The sequence below is a fragment of the Nerophis ophidion genome, linkage group LG11 (assembly GCF_033978795.1).
Source record: "Nerophis ophidion isolate RoL-2023_Sa linkage group LG11, RoL_Noph_v1.0, whole genome shotgun sequence".
Lineage (NCBI taxonomy): Eukaryota > Metazoa > Chordata > Actinopteri > Syngnathiformes > Syngnathidae > Nerophis > Nerophis ophidion.
In genome coordinates this window covers 34,168,266-34,188,847 of record NC_084621.1, presented here as the reverse complement: position 1 = coordinate 34,188,847, position 20,582 = coordinate 34,168,266, and the positions used below count along the sequence as shown (strand labels likewise).

The 20,582-nt window shown below is 40.3% G+C and overlaps 1 protein-coding gene across 2 annotated transcripts in view; it reads right to left on the bottom strand.

Moving 5' to 3' along the window:
- LOC133561971 (transcriptional repressor scratch 1-like) overlaps positions 1 to 20,020 on the bottom strand; it is a 42,443-nt gene extending 22,423 nt beyond the window's left edge. For both annotated transcript variants that reach the window (XM_061915717.1, XM_061915718.1), the window contains exon 1: positions 19,449 to 20,020. In XM_061915717.1, the coding sequence (XP_061771701.1) occupies positions 19,449 to 19,563 (115 nt within the window). In that variant the 5' untranslated portion in view covers positions 19,564 to 20,020. The remainder of the gene's footprint in view (positions 1 to 19,448) is intronic.
- Positions 20,021 to 20,582: the final 562 nt, after the last annotated feature.

The following is a 20,582-nucleotide window of genomic DNA, read 5'->3' as shown; positions in this document are numbered from 1 at the left end:
CTCCTACCGGTCAGACGTGCCCGAAACACCTCCTTATGGAGGCGCTCGGGTGGCATCCTGATCAGATGCCCGAACCACTTCATCTGGCTCCTCTCGATGTGGAAGATTTTTTAAAATGTTTAACTAAATTACAAGTCATAGATTTGCTCAAAAAATTGGTGACAGTTAGTACAGTAAGAATTCCATCCATTTTCTACTGGAGCCTATCCCGGCTGCACTCGGGCGGAAGGCGGGGAACTATAGCAAGAATTAATGGCCCAATTAGACAGTCTTTGCAGTAATATAGCAAACTAGGTACAATTGTATAGTATATTATTAGTACTGTAAAATAATAGAGACACTCATAAAAAATAGTGGTATATTTAAGAATACACAGACCGACTGTGTGCTCACAAGACTGTTCATCATTATTTACAGCCCTATGCTTCACTGTCATAACACACCACCAGCACATAATGTAGTATAGACTATATGTTACATTCACTCCCCTTTTAAAGAATGTCAACAACGACAACAATGATAGCAAGACTTTACACAAAAACAGCAAACAAAACACATAACTAACCCAACGGGATAGCCAGATAGACTGCCGGTCCACCATCATTGTTTTGGAGGCCTTTGCTTTTTTTTAAGTCTGTAACATAGTCGTCCAAGTAGAGCGGTCTTTAGCGGGCCTTGACAGGACGGTGCTCAGGTTGCACAGGGTCATCCTGCCTACCTGGGTCAGGTGGGACAGGTGGCACAGGCAACTGTGCATGAGCAACCGCAGTCACCTTCATTGTGGTGCGGGTCCACTGCCTGATCTGAAGTGGACTCAAGCAGCTGGCATGGCTGCAAAGCTGAAACTTAAAGGAATTGACTGGAGGGCACCACCAGGAGTTAAGTGGAGCCTTAATTTGACTCTACACAGGGAAAGCATTGACTGATTGATGGCAGAACGAGGCTAGTCCTAGTTGTTTGATTATCTGGCGGGCTGTGGACTAAACGAGAGCAGTTATTTGGACCACGGACCCGGACCCAGTCCAACACAGCAAGTACAAAAATTATTGCACCGTGCGTCTGGTCAAACCGCTGCTTCATGTGGCGTTAATGTTCGACGACTCTGTTGCCCTTAGCAGGATAATCTGCCTTTGTTGGGCGCAGGGGTACTCGAGCTCACGGCCGAGCATCAGGAGGGCTGGAGAATTGCTGGTTGTGGCATACGTGGTCGCCCTGTAATGCAACAGTGTCGTTTACAATGCTGAGGAGAATGGTAGGCCGCCCACCATTCTTGAGGGCCTAGTTTAACCACTCCACACCGCCGTTGGCACGAAGTTTATATAAGGCGGTCCTAATGTGGTTGACTCCCCGCTCCTCCAAAAAGGTAAAACAACTGGCCAAGATGAACTGGGGCCCGTTGTCAGTGGTGATGGCATCAAGCACGCCTCAACTGGTGAACAAAGAGCAAAGAAAGTCTGTGACCACATTGGTGGTGACTGAACCGGTGTGCTGCAGCTCAGGCCACTTAGAATAGAGGTCATAGATGACATGGAGGAAGTGTTGGTGCTGAGGGAGGCCATGGAGCTCCCTGCAGATATCAAGCTGGATGTGATACAACGGTGCTGACGACCAGGGTCGGATAAAACAGTCTTGCTAGTGGTGAGGCATACTGTACAGTCCTTAACCAGAGCCTCCAGGTCTCTGTCGATGCCTGGCCACCAGACTAGACACCTACAGCATTGCTTGACCCTGACGATGCCCAGAAGGCCCTCGTGCAACATGACCAGGACTCGTGTCCTCAAAGCGTAGGCACCACAGTGCACAGCCAGTGTGTCACACAGACATTGTCCCAACAGCGGATGTCGCCCTTGACCCGATGAAAAGGTGCTAGGTCCTTTGGCACTTTTGCTGGCCAGCCCTCTCGGATGAACTAACGTAGCTTTGTGGATGCTGCTTGCGGTGACACAGCTGCTTGAAGGGGTGTGTGCAGAACGAGGACCACCTTGAGTGCTGGGTGTGACGCTGGGGAGCAAGTCCACCACGACATTGTCCCTGCCTGGTGTGGGAAAGTTCTACGCCTGCAGTCTCTCGAACCACCTGAAGAAGCAGAGCGGCTCGTGACCTGAGCCGGTCATTGTCAGGAGGGCTTCGAAGCGTATATTGTGCCATCTCTCACCGACCCAAAAGAGCCACAATTTCCACACAGGCTACCTGCTTTTGTGCCCTTATGTACCGTGACATTCCCCTTGAATTACACATGAGGGGAGGGGCTTTCAGGAAACTGTGCATCTTGGGCCACTGTCTAAGGCTGCGATGCTAATTGTGCAGCAGACTCGAGTTGGAAAGCCATTTCTACCCATACTTGCCAACCTTGAGACCTCCGAATTCGGGATATTCGGGGGGTTGAGGTGGGTGGAGCCGGGGGGTGGGGTAAGGGGGGGAGGAGGAGTATATTTATTGCTAGAATTCACTTAACTTATATATATATATATATATATATATATATATATATATATATATATATATATATATATATATATATATATATATTTGAATTTCAGTGTTCAATTATTTACACATATACACACACACATAAAAGTCTGATCTACAAAATGTGCAAGCAGCATACCCCTTCCCCTTCAAACTGTCCTGGATGAACTGAAATTATGTTTTCCCATCATTTTGGAACTTGCAGGCGTACTTCTTCTTACTAGTCGTCGCCATGTCTTTTCTTTGTTCTTCTGCTTTGTCTCTGTTAGGTTTTTGGACATTACTACTTGCCATAGTTTTGAAGCAATGCATGATGGGAATCTGGATGTTGTGTGTCAGTGTATTAACGTGCCAGCTGGAATAAACACACGCTGAGAAATAGCTCCCTGCCTGCCTACTTTATGGGTTGTAGGTAAACCTATGGATAACAGAGGCATATATAATAGTCTTCTTTTCAGGTGAGAGAGGTCGCTTAAGGCAGAGCCTTGAAGGCACGCCCCCAAATTTGTTGTCCGGGTGAAAATCGGGAGAAATTCAGGAGAGTGGTTGCTCGGGAGATTTTTGGGAGGGGCACTGAAATTCGGTAGTCTCCCGGTAAAATCGGGGGGGTTGGCAAGTATGTTTCCACCGTCTTCGTCCGGTGACATTAACAGTTTTACTAAAGCTTTGGGAGTGTCCCATTTTCAGCCAGCTGATCGCGAATCATTTCGTCTTCCAAACGGTCGAACCTGCATAGGGTTGCCAGGCAGCGGAGATCGGCAATGGAGTCGCGTACCGACATGCCGGCGTGTTGTCGGTGCTTTTGCTGAAGATGATTCGCCTGACAGTAATGCTCTTTTGGGCTACAAAATACCCAGCCTGCAAAGCGACACAGTCCGCGTATATCTGCACTAGTCCAAGAGTGTTAAAAATCCTTTGTCTCTTGCAATCCAAGCTGTGGATGTGTATGGCATGTAGTCTAGCATTGCTAGCATCATTTAGCCTGACGGCCGCAATAGAGGTCTCAAAGCACAAATGCCAGCGGGACCTCAGGATCTGCGGCTCGCCCGAAGGAGCGAGAAAGGGAGGCAAAGGAAGCTCCATCCTTATCGTCAATGTTATGTCCAAGAATATGCTAAGTAGACTGTGTACTCAAACAACTGTTAATTATTATAATCTCCTTCAAGGCACCACACTCCACTGTCGTAGTACACCAACTCCAACAAAGCATAGACTGTGTGCCATGTACAGTGCACCACTTACATTTGCATTTACTCTTCTTTAGTCTAAACAGTTCAAACAAACACGATTATTTACCTTTACAGATGACAACACTCATCACTTTTTTTGTACTAGCGACCAATCTACTGATTTTTCCGGGTGTTACTGGAGGCTTTTTTCCTGTCTTGGAGGCTCTGAGGCAAAAGCACGCTGCATTTACTTTCCTCAACGAGTGCTGCCGTGAACCCCTGCCAAAGCACTCACAGGCGTTCAGTCTGCTAGTAAGCAGAGCGAAGACACTCACCACTCATATTCCAGACTGCAAATGAAATGTGCCAGCATAGTTTGTTGGCAGCTTTTTGCTGTCTATGCGATGAGGTAGCGACTTGTCCCAGTCTTCCGCCCGAATGCAGCTGGGATAGGCTCCCGCCACCCCTGCAATACCGAGAAGGATAAGCGGTAGAAAATGAATGGATGAATGGTGCGCCAATTACAAGAGAGTTTGTCACTGCATTTGTCATGATCCATGGTCCAGGTCATGTTTTGTTTAGTTAAGTTCGGTTAGTTTTGGACTCCCTTAGTTCCTGTTTTGTGCACTTTGGGTGTTTGTTTTGGTTACCATCCATCCATCCATTTTCTACCGCTTATTCCCTTTGGGGTCACAGGGGGCGCTGGTGCCTATCTCAGCTACAGTCGGGCGGAAGGCGGGGTACTCCCTGAACAAGTTGCCACCTCATGTTTTGGTTACCATGGGTGATAATTGGTTTCACCTGCCTCTGATTAGTGCTCGGCACGTTCACCTGCTGTTGAGCACTAATCAGAGAGCTGTTTATTCACGTTGCTTGCTACAGTCGGGGTGGCTTCATTGTTTGCTATACGCAACGGTTACGTTTTCATGTCCTTGATTCTTGCTCCTGTTTCCTTAGCTTCCCGTGTGATCGGCACGTTTTTCTTTTGTTTGTTCTGTCTTTTTGGTACGTTTATGATTAATGAGAAATGAATCATCTCTTACCTCACACTGTCGTCCGGAGCCGTCCGTTCTGCATTCCGGGAAACAAACCCCAAAGCGACCTCGCCACATGTGACAAATACCAACTAATTGTATCTAAAGCTCTGTCTGATATTGTATTGAATTGAAATTGGGCGCAGCAGTCAAAACAAACACTGTAATCAATCATTATACCGTTTTGATAGCACAATTTATTTTTCAATAATCACTTGTGTTGACACATAAAAGTTGACCGCTTTAGTCAACATATAGGAATGGCAGAAAACCTTTCAAACCTGATATTATGTCCCCGCATCATTCAGTCGTATAAAATGTCTCCTTTTCGTCAAGTTGTAAAATTGTCCTGCAAGTCAATCAATCAATCAATGTTTAGTTACATAGCCCTGAATCACGAGTGTCTCAAAGGGCTGCACAAGCCACAACCACATCCTCTGCTCAGATCCCACATCAGGGCAAGAAAAAACTCAACCCAATGGGATGACAATGAGAAACCTTGCAGGGGACTGCAGATTTGGGGACCCCCACCTGGCGACTGGTGCAATGGATGTCGAGTGGATCTAGCATAATATTGTGAGAGTCCAGTCCATAGTGGATTTAACATAATAGTGAGAGTCCAGTCCATAGTGGATTTAACATAAAAGTGAGAGTCCAGTCCATAGTGGATTTAACATAATAGTGAGAGTCCAGTCCCTAGTGGGGCCAGCAGGAGATCATCATGAGCGGAGACAGGTCAGCAGCGCAGATACGTCCCCAACGGATGCACAGATAAGTGGTCCACCCTGGGTCTCCACATTGGACAGCTAGCGCTTCATTTGTGGTCACCAAATCTGTGCCCCCCCCCTCCACATATTAACCTAATATGTTGAATTTTGTTCTTATTGTTGCAATTATGGGATTGTTTTGACTCTAAAGTAGAAGCAGTGCTTCTCATTAGGGATGGGTATCATTCCCATTTTAACCGATACGGTACCATTTTAAAATAAAATGAGTCCGACAACTGCTGTCTTGTTGTTGTATCATATTTTCACTTGCATGGCATTGATAGGTTGATTGGCAACACTAAATTGGCCCTAGTGTTTGAATGTGAGTGTGAATGTTGTCTGTCTATCTGTGTTGACCCTGTGATGAGGTGGTGACTTGTCCAGGGTGTACACCGCCTTCTGCCAGAATGCAGCTGAGATAGGCACCAGCACCCCCCGTTACCCCAAAAGGGACAAGCTGTAGACAATGGATGGATGGAGGTTGCAATTCCTGGACGTTAGCAGTAGTGTATGGTTTATGGTGGTTCTTTTTTGTTGTATTTTTTCACCCTAAGAAGTGATAATAGTGTAAGTGCTTTACTTATAAACGGTTTTTGTTTTTGTTTTTTAAATATTTATTAGGTTAAAACAATGCAAGGTTCTGGATCATCACTTGTCCTAAAGTACTCCCATGAAGTCAGCTATGATTAGTCGTGCTGTTGCTACCTTTATACTATATTATCATTAAATATTATACAAATATTACAAAATAGTATCATTATTTTTAGGATGAGGAGATACACCGTGAACATACCAACTTTTCCATTACTATCATCAACCTTTTTTCACCAACTGAAAATGTTAAAACCAATACAGGAAATATTCCAGTTTTGCAAGTTTTAAAGGCAATCTGAAAGTGTGGCCCCAGACAGACCAGAATTGTTACTATGTTTAAATATATCAATATTTTTATGCTTACACAGTAAACATTTAATGCTCATATTTTGTGCATATTTCATACAGAGATCGACTTACACTATGTGTGCTTTTGGTGAAGTTTTCTATGCATAAATATATCTGTTAATGCTAACTATTTGTGCAACTGGGCTATGTGCAATTAGAGCAGCACTTTAACTTACTGCATATGCAACAATTTAGCACACTTGCACTTTTGCACCATAGCATTTCTCGATCTGCTTTGAGTACATAAACAACTATGGTGACTTTATTCTTGATCTGTCCTGATCTGAGTGAGGTCATACAGCAACCTATTGTTTTACATGGGTCTCCATTTAATGTCATGTTTAATATTATATCCGAGCATGTGTATGTTATTCTAGTGTTTTTGTCTGTTGTTGGTGTGTCTAACTTTTATGTACATATTTTTTATAGTCCTTGTTGTACAAACCCCGTTTCCATATGAGTTGGGAAATTGTGTTGGATGTAAATATAAACGGAATACAATGATTTGCAAATCCTTTTCAACCCATATTCAATTGAATGCACTACAAAGACAAGATATTTGATGTTCAAACTCATAAACTTAATTTTTTTTGCAAATAATAATTAACATAGAATTTCATGGCTGCAACACGTGCCAAAGTAGTTGGGAAAGGGCATGTTCACCACTGTGTTACATCACCTTTACTTTTAACCACACTCAATAAACGTTTGGGAACTGAGGAAACTAATTGTTGAAGCTTTGAAAGTGGAATTCTTTCCCATTCTTATTTTGTATAGAGCTTCAGTCGTTCAACAGACCGGGGTCTCCGCTGTAGTATTTTACGCTTCATAATGCGCCACACATTTTCGATGTGAGACAGGTCTTGACTGCAGGCGCGCCAGGAAAGTACCGCACTCTTTTTTTACGAAGCCACGCTGTTGTAACATTTGTCTTGCTGAAATAAGCAGGGGCGTCTATGATAATGTTGCTTAGATGACAACATATGTTGCTCCAAAACCTGTATGGAACTTTCAGCTTTAATGGTGCCTTCACAGATGTGTAAGTTACCCATGTCTTGGGCACTAATACACCCCCACACCATCACAGATGCTGGCTTTTGAACTTTGCGCCTATAACAATCCGAATGGTTATTTTCCTCTTTGTTCTGAAGGACACCACGTCCTCTGTTTCCAAATATAATTTGAAATGTGGACTCGTCAGGCCACAGAACACCTTTCCACTTTGCATCAGTCCATCTTAGATGAGCTCGGGCCAGCCAAACCGGCAATGTTTCAGGATATTGTTGATAAATGGGTTTGGCTTTGCATGTTAGAGTTTTAACTTGCACTTACAGATGTAGCGACCAACTGTAGTTACTAACGGTGGTTTTATGAAGTGTTCCTGAGCCCATGTGGTGATGTCATTTACACACTGATGTCGGTTTTTGATGCAGTATAGCCTTAGGGATCAAACGTCCGTAATATCATCGCTTACGTGCTGTGATTTCTCCAGATTCTCTGAACTTTTTGATGATTTTACGGACCGTAGATGGTAAAATCCCTAAATTCCTTGCAATAGCTCATTGAAAAATGTTGTTCCAAAACTGTTCGACAATTTGTTTACAAAGGGGTGACCCTCACTCCATCCTTGTTTGTGAATTACTTAACATTTCATGGAAGCTGCTTTTATACCAAATCATGGCACTCACCTGTTCCCAATTAGCCTGCACGCTTGTGGGATGTTCCATATATGTGTTTGATGAACATTCCTCAATTTATCAGTATTTATTGCCACTTTTCCCAAATTCTTTGTCACGTGTTGCTGGCATCAAATTCTAAAGTTAATGATTATTTTGAAAAAAAAAAAGTTTATCAGTTTGAACATCAAATATGTTGTCTTTATAGCATATTCAACTGAATATGGGTTGAAAATTATTTGCAAATCATTGTATTCTGTTTATATTGACATCTAACACAATTTCCCAACTCATATGGAAACGGGGTTTCTATAAACCATCATCCTGCCTGGTACTACTAATGGAAATTAGCCTTTGGCTACAATCTGGCAAATTTGCATTTTCTGTCTTCAATAATGTGCATTGTCCCAGTTAACAAATAGAGATATAATGAAAAAAATACAAAGCAGGTCAATCAATAGATGCTAAACTATCAGAACAAACCACCCACAACTTAGCATTGTGTTATACTGTACTGTAGGTAACTAAGCAAATTAGTAAAACAGTTTAACCGAATCCCTTGTACTAGTTAATTTTGTATTTTTAGTATTCGCTACTAGTACTATTTTGCCAATTGAAACAGTTTCAAGGGCTTAAGCTCACTCAGAAACATAAAAAATGTACAGACCATGACAGGACGCAAGGGAGTCATCACTGACAATGCAAAGTAAGATGCAGAGGAAGTCCACCATTTGGGTTAATCCAAGACATGTTTATTCTCTCTGTAGAATTTGTCGCGGGCCAATAAAAAAAGATCCTTAGGTCACAAATGGCCCTCTGGGCCTCACTTTTGGACATGTCTGTTCATGATCAAAGCAATCAAATATGGTTCATTGTCTTGCAAACAAAGCTGATGACTTTCGGACTGTAAGGTGTTAAATGAGTCATTATATCAACAAACACATTGTACATATATGACACATTTATTGCAGGTATTTTCACACAGCATAAAGTAGTAGTATTCAGTCTCCACCCTTTTATATGATCCCCTCTATTTGCAAACGTTTTGCGCTATATATGCCTCTGTAGGCGAACCCAATTCATTCATTGTGTGTGCCACCGGAACCCTAAGTGGGCTGCCATTTTCCCTTTCTGTGAGGGCGTTGCCGTTTTTGGAGAAGCAGAGGCCCTTCTGTCACATCTTGTGTACGCAGTTCATTACTTCCACTTCTGCCACTTCTCAGCGTTTCAGTGCGTGTTTTTCTTTTCTCGCCATTCAACAAGTTTTTTTTATTTTGCTTAGTCAATATGGGTCCAGAAAAGTCAACAAATAAGCCTGGAAATCGGTAAACCTCCCACCTGGCTCTGACCGCCTTTCCTTCTCTGCCTAGTGATGGCATGTGGCCAGGTGAAAATGATTTTCTTTTTATAAATGTAGCAACGTGTTTGTGAACGTTTTGGAGAACACCAAAGGGACTTTTGACAAATTAGCTTGCTTTTGTTGTTGTTGTTGTCCATCCATCAGTTAATTTTATACCACTTTGCCCTTTCGGGGTTATAGGGGATGCTGGAGCCTATCCCAGCTGCACCTGGGCGGAAGGTGGAGTACACATTATAAGTTGTTTTGATAATGAAGAGATTGTTAATATATTTTCCCCTTGTTATGTTTGTTTTACATATATATATATATATATATATATATATATATATATATATATATATATATATATATATATATATATCCCTCCATCCATCTTCTACCGCTTATTAGCTTTTGGAGTTGCGGGGGGCGCTGGTGCCTATCTCAGCTACAATCGGGTGGAAGGTGGGGTACAATCTGGACAAGTCGTCACCTCATTGCAGTATATATATATATATATATATATATATATATATATATATATATATATATATATATATATATATATATATATATATATATATATATATATATATATATATATATATATATAAATACATATATATATATATATATATATATATACAGTATATCTGTGTATTACTTATCCAGTACAGTCATTGTCCTGGTTTGAGTCATATCTAAAGGGCCGTGAACAATGTGTCACCATTAATAATGTGAGATCTTCCTTCCGCAAATTTGAAACAGGGATACCTCAGGGTAGTGTCTTGGGACCGATACTATTCAGTCTATACATCAATGACCTACCAGATGTATGCACAGATATAGAATTACAGATGTATGCGGATGACACAGTCGCATATACATCTGGTAAGACCTGTGCTCTAGTTGCTGAAAAGCTAAATGCTTAATTAGACAAAATAACATCTTGGCTGTCATCATCCTGTTTAACCCTGAACACCAAAAAGACTAACTCTGTCTGCGTCTCCATAAAAAAGCAACCTCAAACAAACCTGAATATAAAAAGTAATGATGAGGTTATTCAACAAGTACCTGAAGTCAAATATTTGGGCATAATCATAGACTATCAGCTGAATTTTACAAGTCACATTAAGAAAATGTGTAAAACCCTGAAGGCCAACCTAGGCTGTTTTAAGATGATAAGAAACTGCTTAACTCTCAGCTGTGCTTTTACTTTCATGAATTCAATGATTCTTTCACTCATATCTCATGGCTTAACTACATGGTCTCAGGCACACCAGTCACAAGTCAAGACCTTTGAGTGTCTTAATAACCGCACCTTGAAAGTCCTAGACAAGAAGAGTATACGATATCATCATTGCCAAATTTTAACCAAATACAATATTTTAAGTTTCACCAATTTTATTTTGTTACATACAGTCAAACTATTTTTTTAAATGCGTGGATAACTCTGCTCCCCAATTGCTCTGCAAGGCAATTACAAGACTGCAAAGTGGTACCAGAGCTACCACCAGAGCAATGTCAAAAGGCAACTGTTGCGTTCCATTCTGTAGAACATATTTTGCGCAAACTGCCTTTTCAATAAAAGGACCGCAACTATGGAACTCTTTACAAGACACTTTGAAAAGTATATCTGCACTTGTCACTTTCAAAAAACAAACACAATTATGGCTAGTTGAGCAGCAATCGTGTTCCCATGTTTAGTTTTTACAAATTTTTATTAATTGTTTTTTATCTAGTCTGCACTTTGTGTTGTTATTATTATTATTGGCTTTTATCTAGTTTGCACTTTGTCTGTATTGTTTCTATTATCATTATTATCGACAAATGTTTGCCTAATTATTTTTATTTTCCTGTTTTAATGATGTTGGATCTGTGTTGTTGTTGTTGTTGTTGGGGACAAGTGTTTTAAATTAGCTTTGGCTACAAACACTATGATGCACACATTGGATAACTGTTTCAGATATCTATGTTTTTGTATCCGTCCCTATTTCAAATAAACTTTAATATATATGTATATGGATGTATGTATATGTATGTGTACATATACGTATATGTAGATGTATGTATTTGTTTATGTATATTGTGTATATATATATATATATTAATATATACATATTTTAATATAAACATGCATGTATATGTATATATATTAAACATATATATATACACACACAAACTCATTTTAATGTGTTCAAAGTGTGCACTCTTTTACAAAAATAGGGAATTGTGTGACCAATTCATCATGTTTACATTGTTTCTTAGGGGGAACTTGGGTTCACCATACAATCTTTTCGATTCACGAACCATGTCAAAAACCAATTGAGTTTGTAGATGTAAGCTCCACAGAAGTAGTAGTTGTAGCAGTAGGCTTTGTGTTGCTCTTATTCAGTAGAGGCAACAAGCCCTAAATGACTAGTTTGTATCCGCAGGGCATCCCTCCTATCATAACAGTCCAATTACACACAGAGCAACACAAGTGTGGTATAAATTATTCCCAACTCTGCTTCATTTGACCAGAAAGTTGCTGCCAACATGCTTTGGCTCAGAGAGGCTAAATCCTGCACTGCAGTGAGTGTTCTGAGGATGGAGGGAGGAGAAAGAAAAAGGTAGAGGAGCTGCGGAGGACAAGACGACTGCAGGTCGCGTGTGGAGCCACGCGGGCCTTGTTAGCCTCGACATGATGAATAAACCACTGACAGCTTTTTTGGAGAGAAAAAAACCTTGCCAGTGAGGGGCACACAAGCGGGGGAAACACATGCTGATGCAACACCGTGTCAGTGGAAGCAGCGAGAGGATGCATGGAAACGCCTGCTCAAGGGTGGAGTGAAGTTCACAGCACATAACAATGAATCACTCCGCTTGCTGCTACTGTACCACATTCAGGAATCAAACACACAACTTAACACACACATTGTTTTCTTTGTGACGGTCCCACACTTTCATTAATCAAAAATGCCGGTACTTCACTCTTAAAGGCTACATTGACAGCATGATGGATTTATCTCCAACTAAAAGCAAGAGGAAACGAGTCTATTTGCAGCGATACTGTGTAACCTCTGAAGTTGAACACGTTGTCTTTTTGTTCACTGCTTTTTTTTGCGAAAGAAAACAGAAATAACCTGTGAAAAGCCTCGAACTGTCACTATCCAAAAAAAAAAAATGTCATACAAGTGTAAAAGAACCTAAACCACTGATGATGTTGATATGTAAACACAACAAAACACTCAAGGCTAAATGTTTTACGATCCAAATAAGGGCTCAAAAGCATGTGCAAACTATACAATTGTGTGTAGCCTACATGCTACTACTATGAACTAGACTCTCACACTATTAACCAGTAGGTGGGGTCCCCACATATGCGGTCCCTTCCAAGTTTTCCCATTGTTCCAATTGGTTTGAGTTTTTTTGCCCTGAGTCGAGGATGTCGTTGTGGCTTGTGCACCCCTTTGAGACATTTGTGATTAAGGGCCATATACGTAAACTTTTAGTGTGTGTGAATGTGAGTGTGAATGTTGTCTGTCTATCTGTGTTGGCCCTGTGGTGACTTGTCCAGGGTGTACACCGCCTTCTGCCCAAATGCAACTGAGATAGACTCCGGCACCCCCCATGACCCTAAAAGGGACAAGCGGTAGAAAATGGATGGATGATTGATTGATAATGAACGGTATAATCATAATCTCGCGGTAAAACTCCCGACAGTTGATGTTAGTTTTTTAAATTAAACTGATCTTAAAACAAGAGATTGATATCACTTTAACGTCTGCTCAGTGGCCTTGTGGTTGGAGTGTCCGTCCTGAGATCGGTAGGTTGTGAGTTCAAACCCCAGTCGAGTCATACCAAAGACTACAAAAAAAAAATGTGACCAATTACTTCCCTGCTTGGCACTCAGCATCAAGGGTTGGAATTGGGGGGTTAAATCACCCAAAATGATTCCCAAGCGGTCACTGGTGCTGCTCACTGCTGCCCTCATCTCCCAGGGGGTGGAACAAGGGGATGGGTCAAATGCTGAGGGTGATTTCACTACACCTAGTGTGTGTGTAACTATCAGTTGTACTTTAACTTTGATAAACTCACAGACCGATAATACTTTTCATTCACTGGATAAGAATGGGAATTTGGAGGGTTTGTTTTTGATTTTTATTTACAAAAATAGGCTGTCATATTATTACTGTTTGTTGTATTATTCACTGTTTATTGCTTTTTTTGTTTTCGGTCAAAAGCTTGACTTGATTTGACTTAAATGCGAACACAAATACGATATATATTTACAGCCTTCCCCATTAAGAAAGGACATTATCCAATATACAACAATGCTGTCCGAGCAACTATACTAAACTATTCAATTTTGCACATTGAACTTACAGACTCTGCTATCTTAGAACTGTGATCGATCAACACTCGAAGGAATATTGGCAACAGGACGTGAACTCACATGATCCCTTGTTTTATCTATCATTAGTAAAACACTTTAAAACGAAACGACAAACGAAAGCGAAAGAAGATAAACATTTTTTAAAAACTCATGCAACAATAAAATGTAAAAAGTATGTTGTCCGTCAATTTGTTAACTGTGGTATGAAAATTTCTTATTGATACATCCCCAGTACCATTTGTGGACGTTTTGATCGTCTAAGACTACATGTAGAATTGATAAAAAGTGCAAAAGTGGTGCAGACTGCCCTATTAAAATGAAGAGTGTGTGTGTATACCGTCTGTCACCATGGAGACACTCATTTCCTTCCACATTTATGACATCATATGGTCCAACCAGTGGCACTTTGTACATGTTGATGAATAAGTGTCACTTTTTCCATGTTTACTTGAATTGCAATCTATACAACAAAGCCTATTTTTTAGCACACTGGAAGTGCGCTGTGCAGTGTTGTGATGGTGAGTCCAAAATGAACCAGATGCCAGAAGTGCATATTGCAAAACATTATTTTTTTTTAATTAGGAGATATGTTCTAATAATATATTTCTTAAATGAAAAAAGGCATGCCATTTAAAAAAAAAAAAACACCACCAGGCACCAACATTATCAAATTCAGCCATTTAAATCATCCAGCATCTATGAAATTATAAAATGATATTGCTGAATAGAAAAATGTCCAATACATGCACCTGGGGATAGGCTGATTGGCAACTAGAGTGTGAATGTGAGAGTGAATGTTGTCTGTATATCTGTGTTGGCCCTGTAATAAGGTGGCGACTTGTCCAAGGTGTACCCCCACCGAATGCAGCTGAGATAGGCTCTAGCACCCCCCACGACCCCGAAAGGGACAAGCAGTACACAATGGATGGATGGATGTTTATTTCTGACAGTTGACCAACAGGTAGAACGAAATATCGTTTCTCTCCATCGTCTGTCTGTGCAGTGCGATCCCCTCATTTCTTACAACCATTTGTGCGTAGCTGTGCAGGTTTGCAAAAACATTCTAGACATACTAAGCATTGATGCAAAAACAAATGTTGTCTTAGTGAATCATATTGCAGGTGCTAATATATTATTTGTGCATTTTCTTCTGTCAGTATTATGGGTTTTCTGAGAATGAGCATGTATGCTGCATTTACATTATAGACAGACATGCTAAATTAATTGCGCTCCTTATTTTGCCCACTTAAAAAAGACGAAATCCTCTGCCCACTAGTTTAGTGGATCAATTTTGTACATTATTTATTTAAGGCTGTCAAAGTTAACAAACAAAAATGTGTTAACTGTAAGTTGTTGTGTTTTAACGGCGATATATATGTTTGTTTGTTTTTACGTGCTATTGAGGACCATGCGTCCTGACTCCTTTTGACCCTGGGGGCTCTATTGTAGCTTAAGAAGTTGTCATTGCTTCAGTTGGTGTTGAGCCACCAGCTTGTAAATAGGGAACAGATATGCACAAAGAAAAAGGGGGACATTATGGAAATATCAAATTCAAAGCCACGGCGAATCGTTCTCCCAACAAGAAAATACCCTTTTATTTTCAAACGCTGTGAGACGACATCATTGGAGCGAACGCCTGCTGACGCGCATTGCCGCTTCAGAGAGGAGCTTTGCTTCCGTGTTTGGATTACGGGAAAGATAAATGATAACTTGAAATGTAGATTGTTACTGTGATTGCTTTAGTAAAATGGCATTACAGATCAACAGAAATGAAAGATGTAAAGCAGGACGTTGAAATGGGACATTTTTTTTTCTTTGCAAAATATTTGTCTTCAAAGCAGGTCAAGACACTTTCTCAAACCAATCACACTTTTCTGGCTTCAAAATAAAAGTGCTACACGTTACATCTGTTTTAACTAAATTAACAAAACAAAAATGTTTAAATTGCCTTGTTTTAAAAAAAATCTGTGATATTTGCACCTAAATAAATGCTAGTATTCAAGGAATATGAGGGAATTTTAATGACTGGCTGAAATATTTTGCAAATTAATTTTATTACCTGTTCTGGTTGATACCCCTCAGTTACAGAATTTTTAACAGGCTTTTATTTATTTCATTTTATTTATTATGATTAATTCATAAATAGAGAAGGTTGAAACATTGTCATGCAGCAATATGAAGACCATTAACTTGTACAACATGGAATGTATGGAATATCAGAAGAATATACTCAGATAGAAATATATATATATATATATATATATATATATATACATATATATATATATATATATATATATATATATATATATATATGTATATATATATATATATATTTGCAAACATCTTTGACAATCAAATTGTGATCATCGCAAAACAATTGTTTTGTATTCATACCTGACTCCGGTACGTAAACATCTGGTAAAAGACCAACGCACGCACTGCAGGCCATTGTGTTTTAATCCTCTTTAAAATCCTGTTTTTGTCTTTTATGTGTTGAGCTGTTTAAACAAGCATAATATCTATTTAAAAAACGTCATCCAAGAAAACTATTTGTCCAGTCATGTCCTTTAAAACTTGATAATTATTCGTCAATGGTACAGCAATTAATGATTAAAAAATGAAATGAAATTATATTTCAATTACATATTTCAATCATTTGACATCCCTGGTTTTTATACACACAAAACGTTATTAGATCAGGCCCTCAATCTTAATTACAAACAATGTTACACAAATGTAGAGCAAAGTCAACCCCCTAACACAATAAAACAAATGAAAACACTACAAAAGTTCATAACAAAAGTGGGATACACACATAAGGTGGATTTGTTAATATGTTACACATATAATGATAAAATAAGGCATTGAACAGTTGTCATGGTTATTATGTGTGTGGTGTGCTACAATATTACTGGCACAAAACAGCAGACACCTAACTAATCAGTGCCAGCACCAAACTCGACTCTACTGTAGTCCCAGGGGCTTAAACTCGCAGCCTTCATGCCCACATGTTGTGGCCCTCAACTTAACTTCAAAGTTTAGTGTGATTGAAGCCCACCCACCCGGGGTGGCTAATAGTTGAATTCTGTACATTTTGGCAACGTTGAGTCCCACTGTAAATTATATAACTTTAAATAGAATAACAGTGAAAACACAAACATGAGAACACAACAAAAACATTGTGCCACACAAAGAGCAACTTCCTGTAAGCAAGCTGAAAGTGTTCAACTTTGAGTCCCACTGTAAATTATACAACTTTAAATAGAATAACAGTGAAAACACAAACATTAGAGCACAACAAAAACTTTGTGCAACACAAAGTGCAACTTCTTGTAAGCAAGCTGAAAGTGGGTCTGAACATCCCCTGGGGAACTCAAACGTGTCAAAATGTTACTTTTTTTACAAACAATTGTACATTTAATATAGCTGCTAATTAACAGTATGCATGATTAAAACCTAATTCTGAACTGAGACCACTATTTTTGTCCCTCAAGCCCCAAATCTCGCTTAAATAAGCAATCTTTTGAATGGCTCTTTGAAAGGAACAGTTCCTCAAGATTTGTTGTCCCTCAAAGAGCCATTAATCCCATTGCTACTCGGCTTTCCAGGCAGACCAGAGAAGTTTGGATTGTGTCGGCCCCGACCCGTTTTGGTGACAATTATTGGGACAAACTTGCTTTAAAGACATCTCAGACCACAGGACAATCTTACAAGACAACCTTTGAAGACATAATAAGGAGTTTTTTTTTTTTTTATCAGAAGGGGGAATTGGGACAAACATCCTGATTGTCTTTATGTGAGTGTCTCACAAAGGGATGGTTACCAAATTTGGTACTTTTCTGGCACGGACCGAAACACGCCGGTCCTAATTGAATTCAAATCCAACGATACCTGGGTTGCACGCGACGTTGCGCCCGCTCTTCGGACTTCAGCACTTGTCGATTACGCCGGCAACCAATCTACCTGTACCTTACCATTTCCAATGCCAACAAAATAATTGTCTCAAAAAAGGCCCCACTTTCCTAAAAATCTTGATGCTAATATACATAGGCGTTGCTATTGACATGCTACTGATTAGCATTAGCAATTTTTCATGGTGATTTCAACCTCAGTTCAGTTCAATTCAGTTTATTTCGAACATGCATACAATACAATGTAATGCACAACTCATTTCCAGAGCTTATGTAATGATAACGCATTTCATACCAAAGCAACTTTACCCAATTTCTTTGTTGTCCGTAACAGAACAGTGAAAAATAATAATATACCAAAGTAAGCAAACAAATATTAAATACATAAAGAATCTCTGTCTCAATAAAAAAAGGAAAAAAAAGGGTTCAAGATGTTCATCATAATTTTTGTTCTGTGTACTCTATATTTGTTAATGAAGACTACAACTAAGACATGCATTACACGCAGACAGCTGGCGAGTAACTAGTACAATACTTACAGTATTAACACTTTTTAGACAGCAGCAAAAAAACAAAAAAAACAACACACCATAAACTATACACTACTGCCATCTAACGTCCTGGGCTTGCAGCTGCAGTTGCAACCTTATGTCATACTTTCAAATGAGACTGAGATATGTGATAATATATCAAGATATAACAACAGCATTAACAAAATCAGCTCATTTTTAAATGAGTACAAATGTAGCAACAAAAAATACATGTTATTGTCAATAACCAATTTATATTCATTAAAACACACAAAAGTTCATGCTGTTGAGTACGGGTTATTGTTTCCCAGGTACTGGGAATTGGTGAACAGTACCCAGTCTTAGTCCCACACGATGTCATGTAAGACGGCAGTTGGAGTAATCTGCAACTTTACTGCATATTGTTGTGCTACTGTTTCCATAAACACAAACACAATTGTCCGTTTTGTTTGAATGTTTCATAAATGATAAATGGGTTGTACTTGTATAGCGCTTTTCTACCTTCAAGGTACTCAAAGCGCTTTGACACTACTTCCACATTTACCATTCACACACACATTCACACACTGATGGAGGGAGCTGCCATGCAAGGCGCCAACCAGCACCCATCAGGAGCAAGGGTGAAGTGTCTTGCTCAGGACACAACGGACGTGACGAGGTTGGTACTAGGTGGGAATTGAACCAGGGACGCTCGGGTTGCGCACGGCCACTCTCCCCACTGCGCCACGCCGTCATCCGTGGTTCAGTCAGCTAGGCGACTTTCACCATCCGTAAAGTGTACTGAAATACAACTTTTGTCGAAGAAATATAAAACTGTAGAAAGAAAAACGCAAAAAACCTGTTGAGCGTCGTCCTGTCCACACAACTGTTTTCAACATCCGCAAATAACCACCTGTCTCCTCGCTACTTTAACCTTACTTAGCCCGCGTGGGAGGATGTGGATATGGGAGGGGCTGGTCCCGTGTTGACTGTGAGCTGAAAATCGATGAAACATGGAATGCATGATGGAGTTGATTTGTCATGTGACCTTACAGCTGCGATACACCGGGAACATCTCAAGGATGTGCAGGGACTATTTCGTCCTAATATCTGCACTTGAGGTGTGTTTTCTAAAGATTGTTCAGTTTTGCTCACAATTATAATAAGTTGATTGAAAGAATCCTTCACCATTGTGTTGTTTTCAACTAAGCGAGTATGTGGTGGAGCACACACTCGTTCAAGCACACCTACCTTTGTCATGGAGCCGCAAACTGAGCGCTGTCCTGGGCCGGTATGCGTGCTCCAAATCAGACCCGGTGGAGAAATCATCCAGTTTCACCTTTTTCACCAGGAAAGACCTCGGCATGGTTGTGCAAAACACACACACACACACACACACACACACGCTCAGACACACAAGTCCACACACACCCAAACACAGCGGTCCAGCCTGTCCAGCGTGACCTTTGTTTGGAGATTTGGAAGACTGTAGGGAAATTCCTCTGCTGGCTCCTTCCGAAAGCAAGTTCAGCACCGGACAGCTCCTGGTGCTGAACCTGTGCCTTCTGTGTGCACCCGACAGATGGAAGTCCTCTTGGATAAAAACTCAGCAAAAAAAAAAAAGATGAATATAAGTCTGCCTCTTAAAGAATAGGAGAGGAGAAAGAGGGAGGGATGTGAGAATTTGGAGTCCTTCAGATGTAGTCCTGTAGTCCGCCGGTGGGCTGCGACTATAGTGGGAGGCTCATTGCATCCTCTCCACGTCCTCTTCTCTTTCTGCTGCTTCCCTCTCTCTTCTCTCCTCTCCCGCTCTGTGCGGTGAGCTGCTCGGTGCGTGTGGCGTCTGGCGATCAGCTGACTGCATTTATATGAGAGAGAGAGAGAGAGAGAGAGAGAGAGAGAGTGCTTAATTTAATCCATCCCACCTCTCCAGGGAGAGCTGACTGGCCCGAATGATTTATTGAAGCCTTCCAACATTCTATTTTCTATCTTTGTTTCATTCTTTCTCTTTTGTTTTTTCGTTCTGGGAGTGATAGAAAACCCCAAAAATGAAATATTGTATAATCATCAGGTTTCTCTTTATATTAGTTGAGCGTGACTCAACAGCACCTCTGCTGGTTGCAGATAAGTACTGCACAATATTTCCTCTCTGTTGCTTCGAGACAATTCATTCAAATTAGTCGACTGGTTTCTCAGCCAGCAATGTTTTCTTTTAAGGACATGTGTCTCACACTATATTTCACTCATAAATAATGTTTTATACAATAAAATAGAAGAGATGTCTCACCAAAATTAGTTGCAAAGCCAACCAGCATGACTAAAGGTCAAAAGATATGCAAGTTAGTTTGTATATTCATTATATTTTGTCCGTTTGATAGTTTGAGG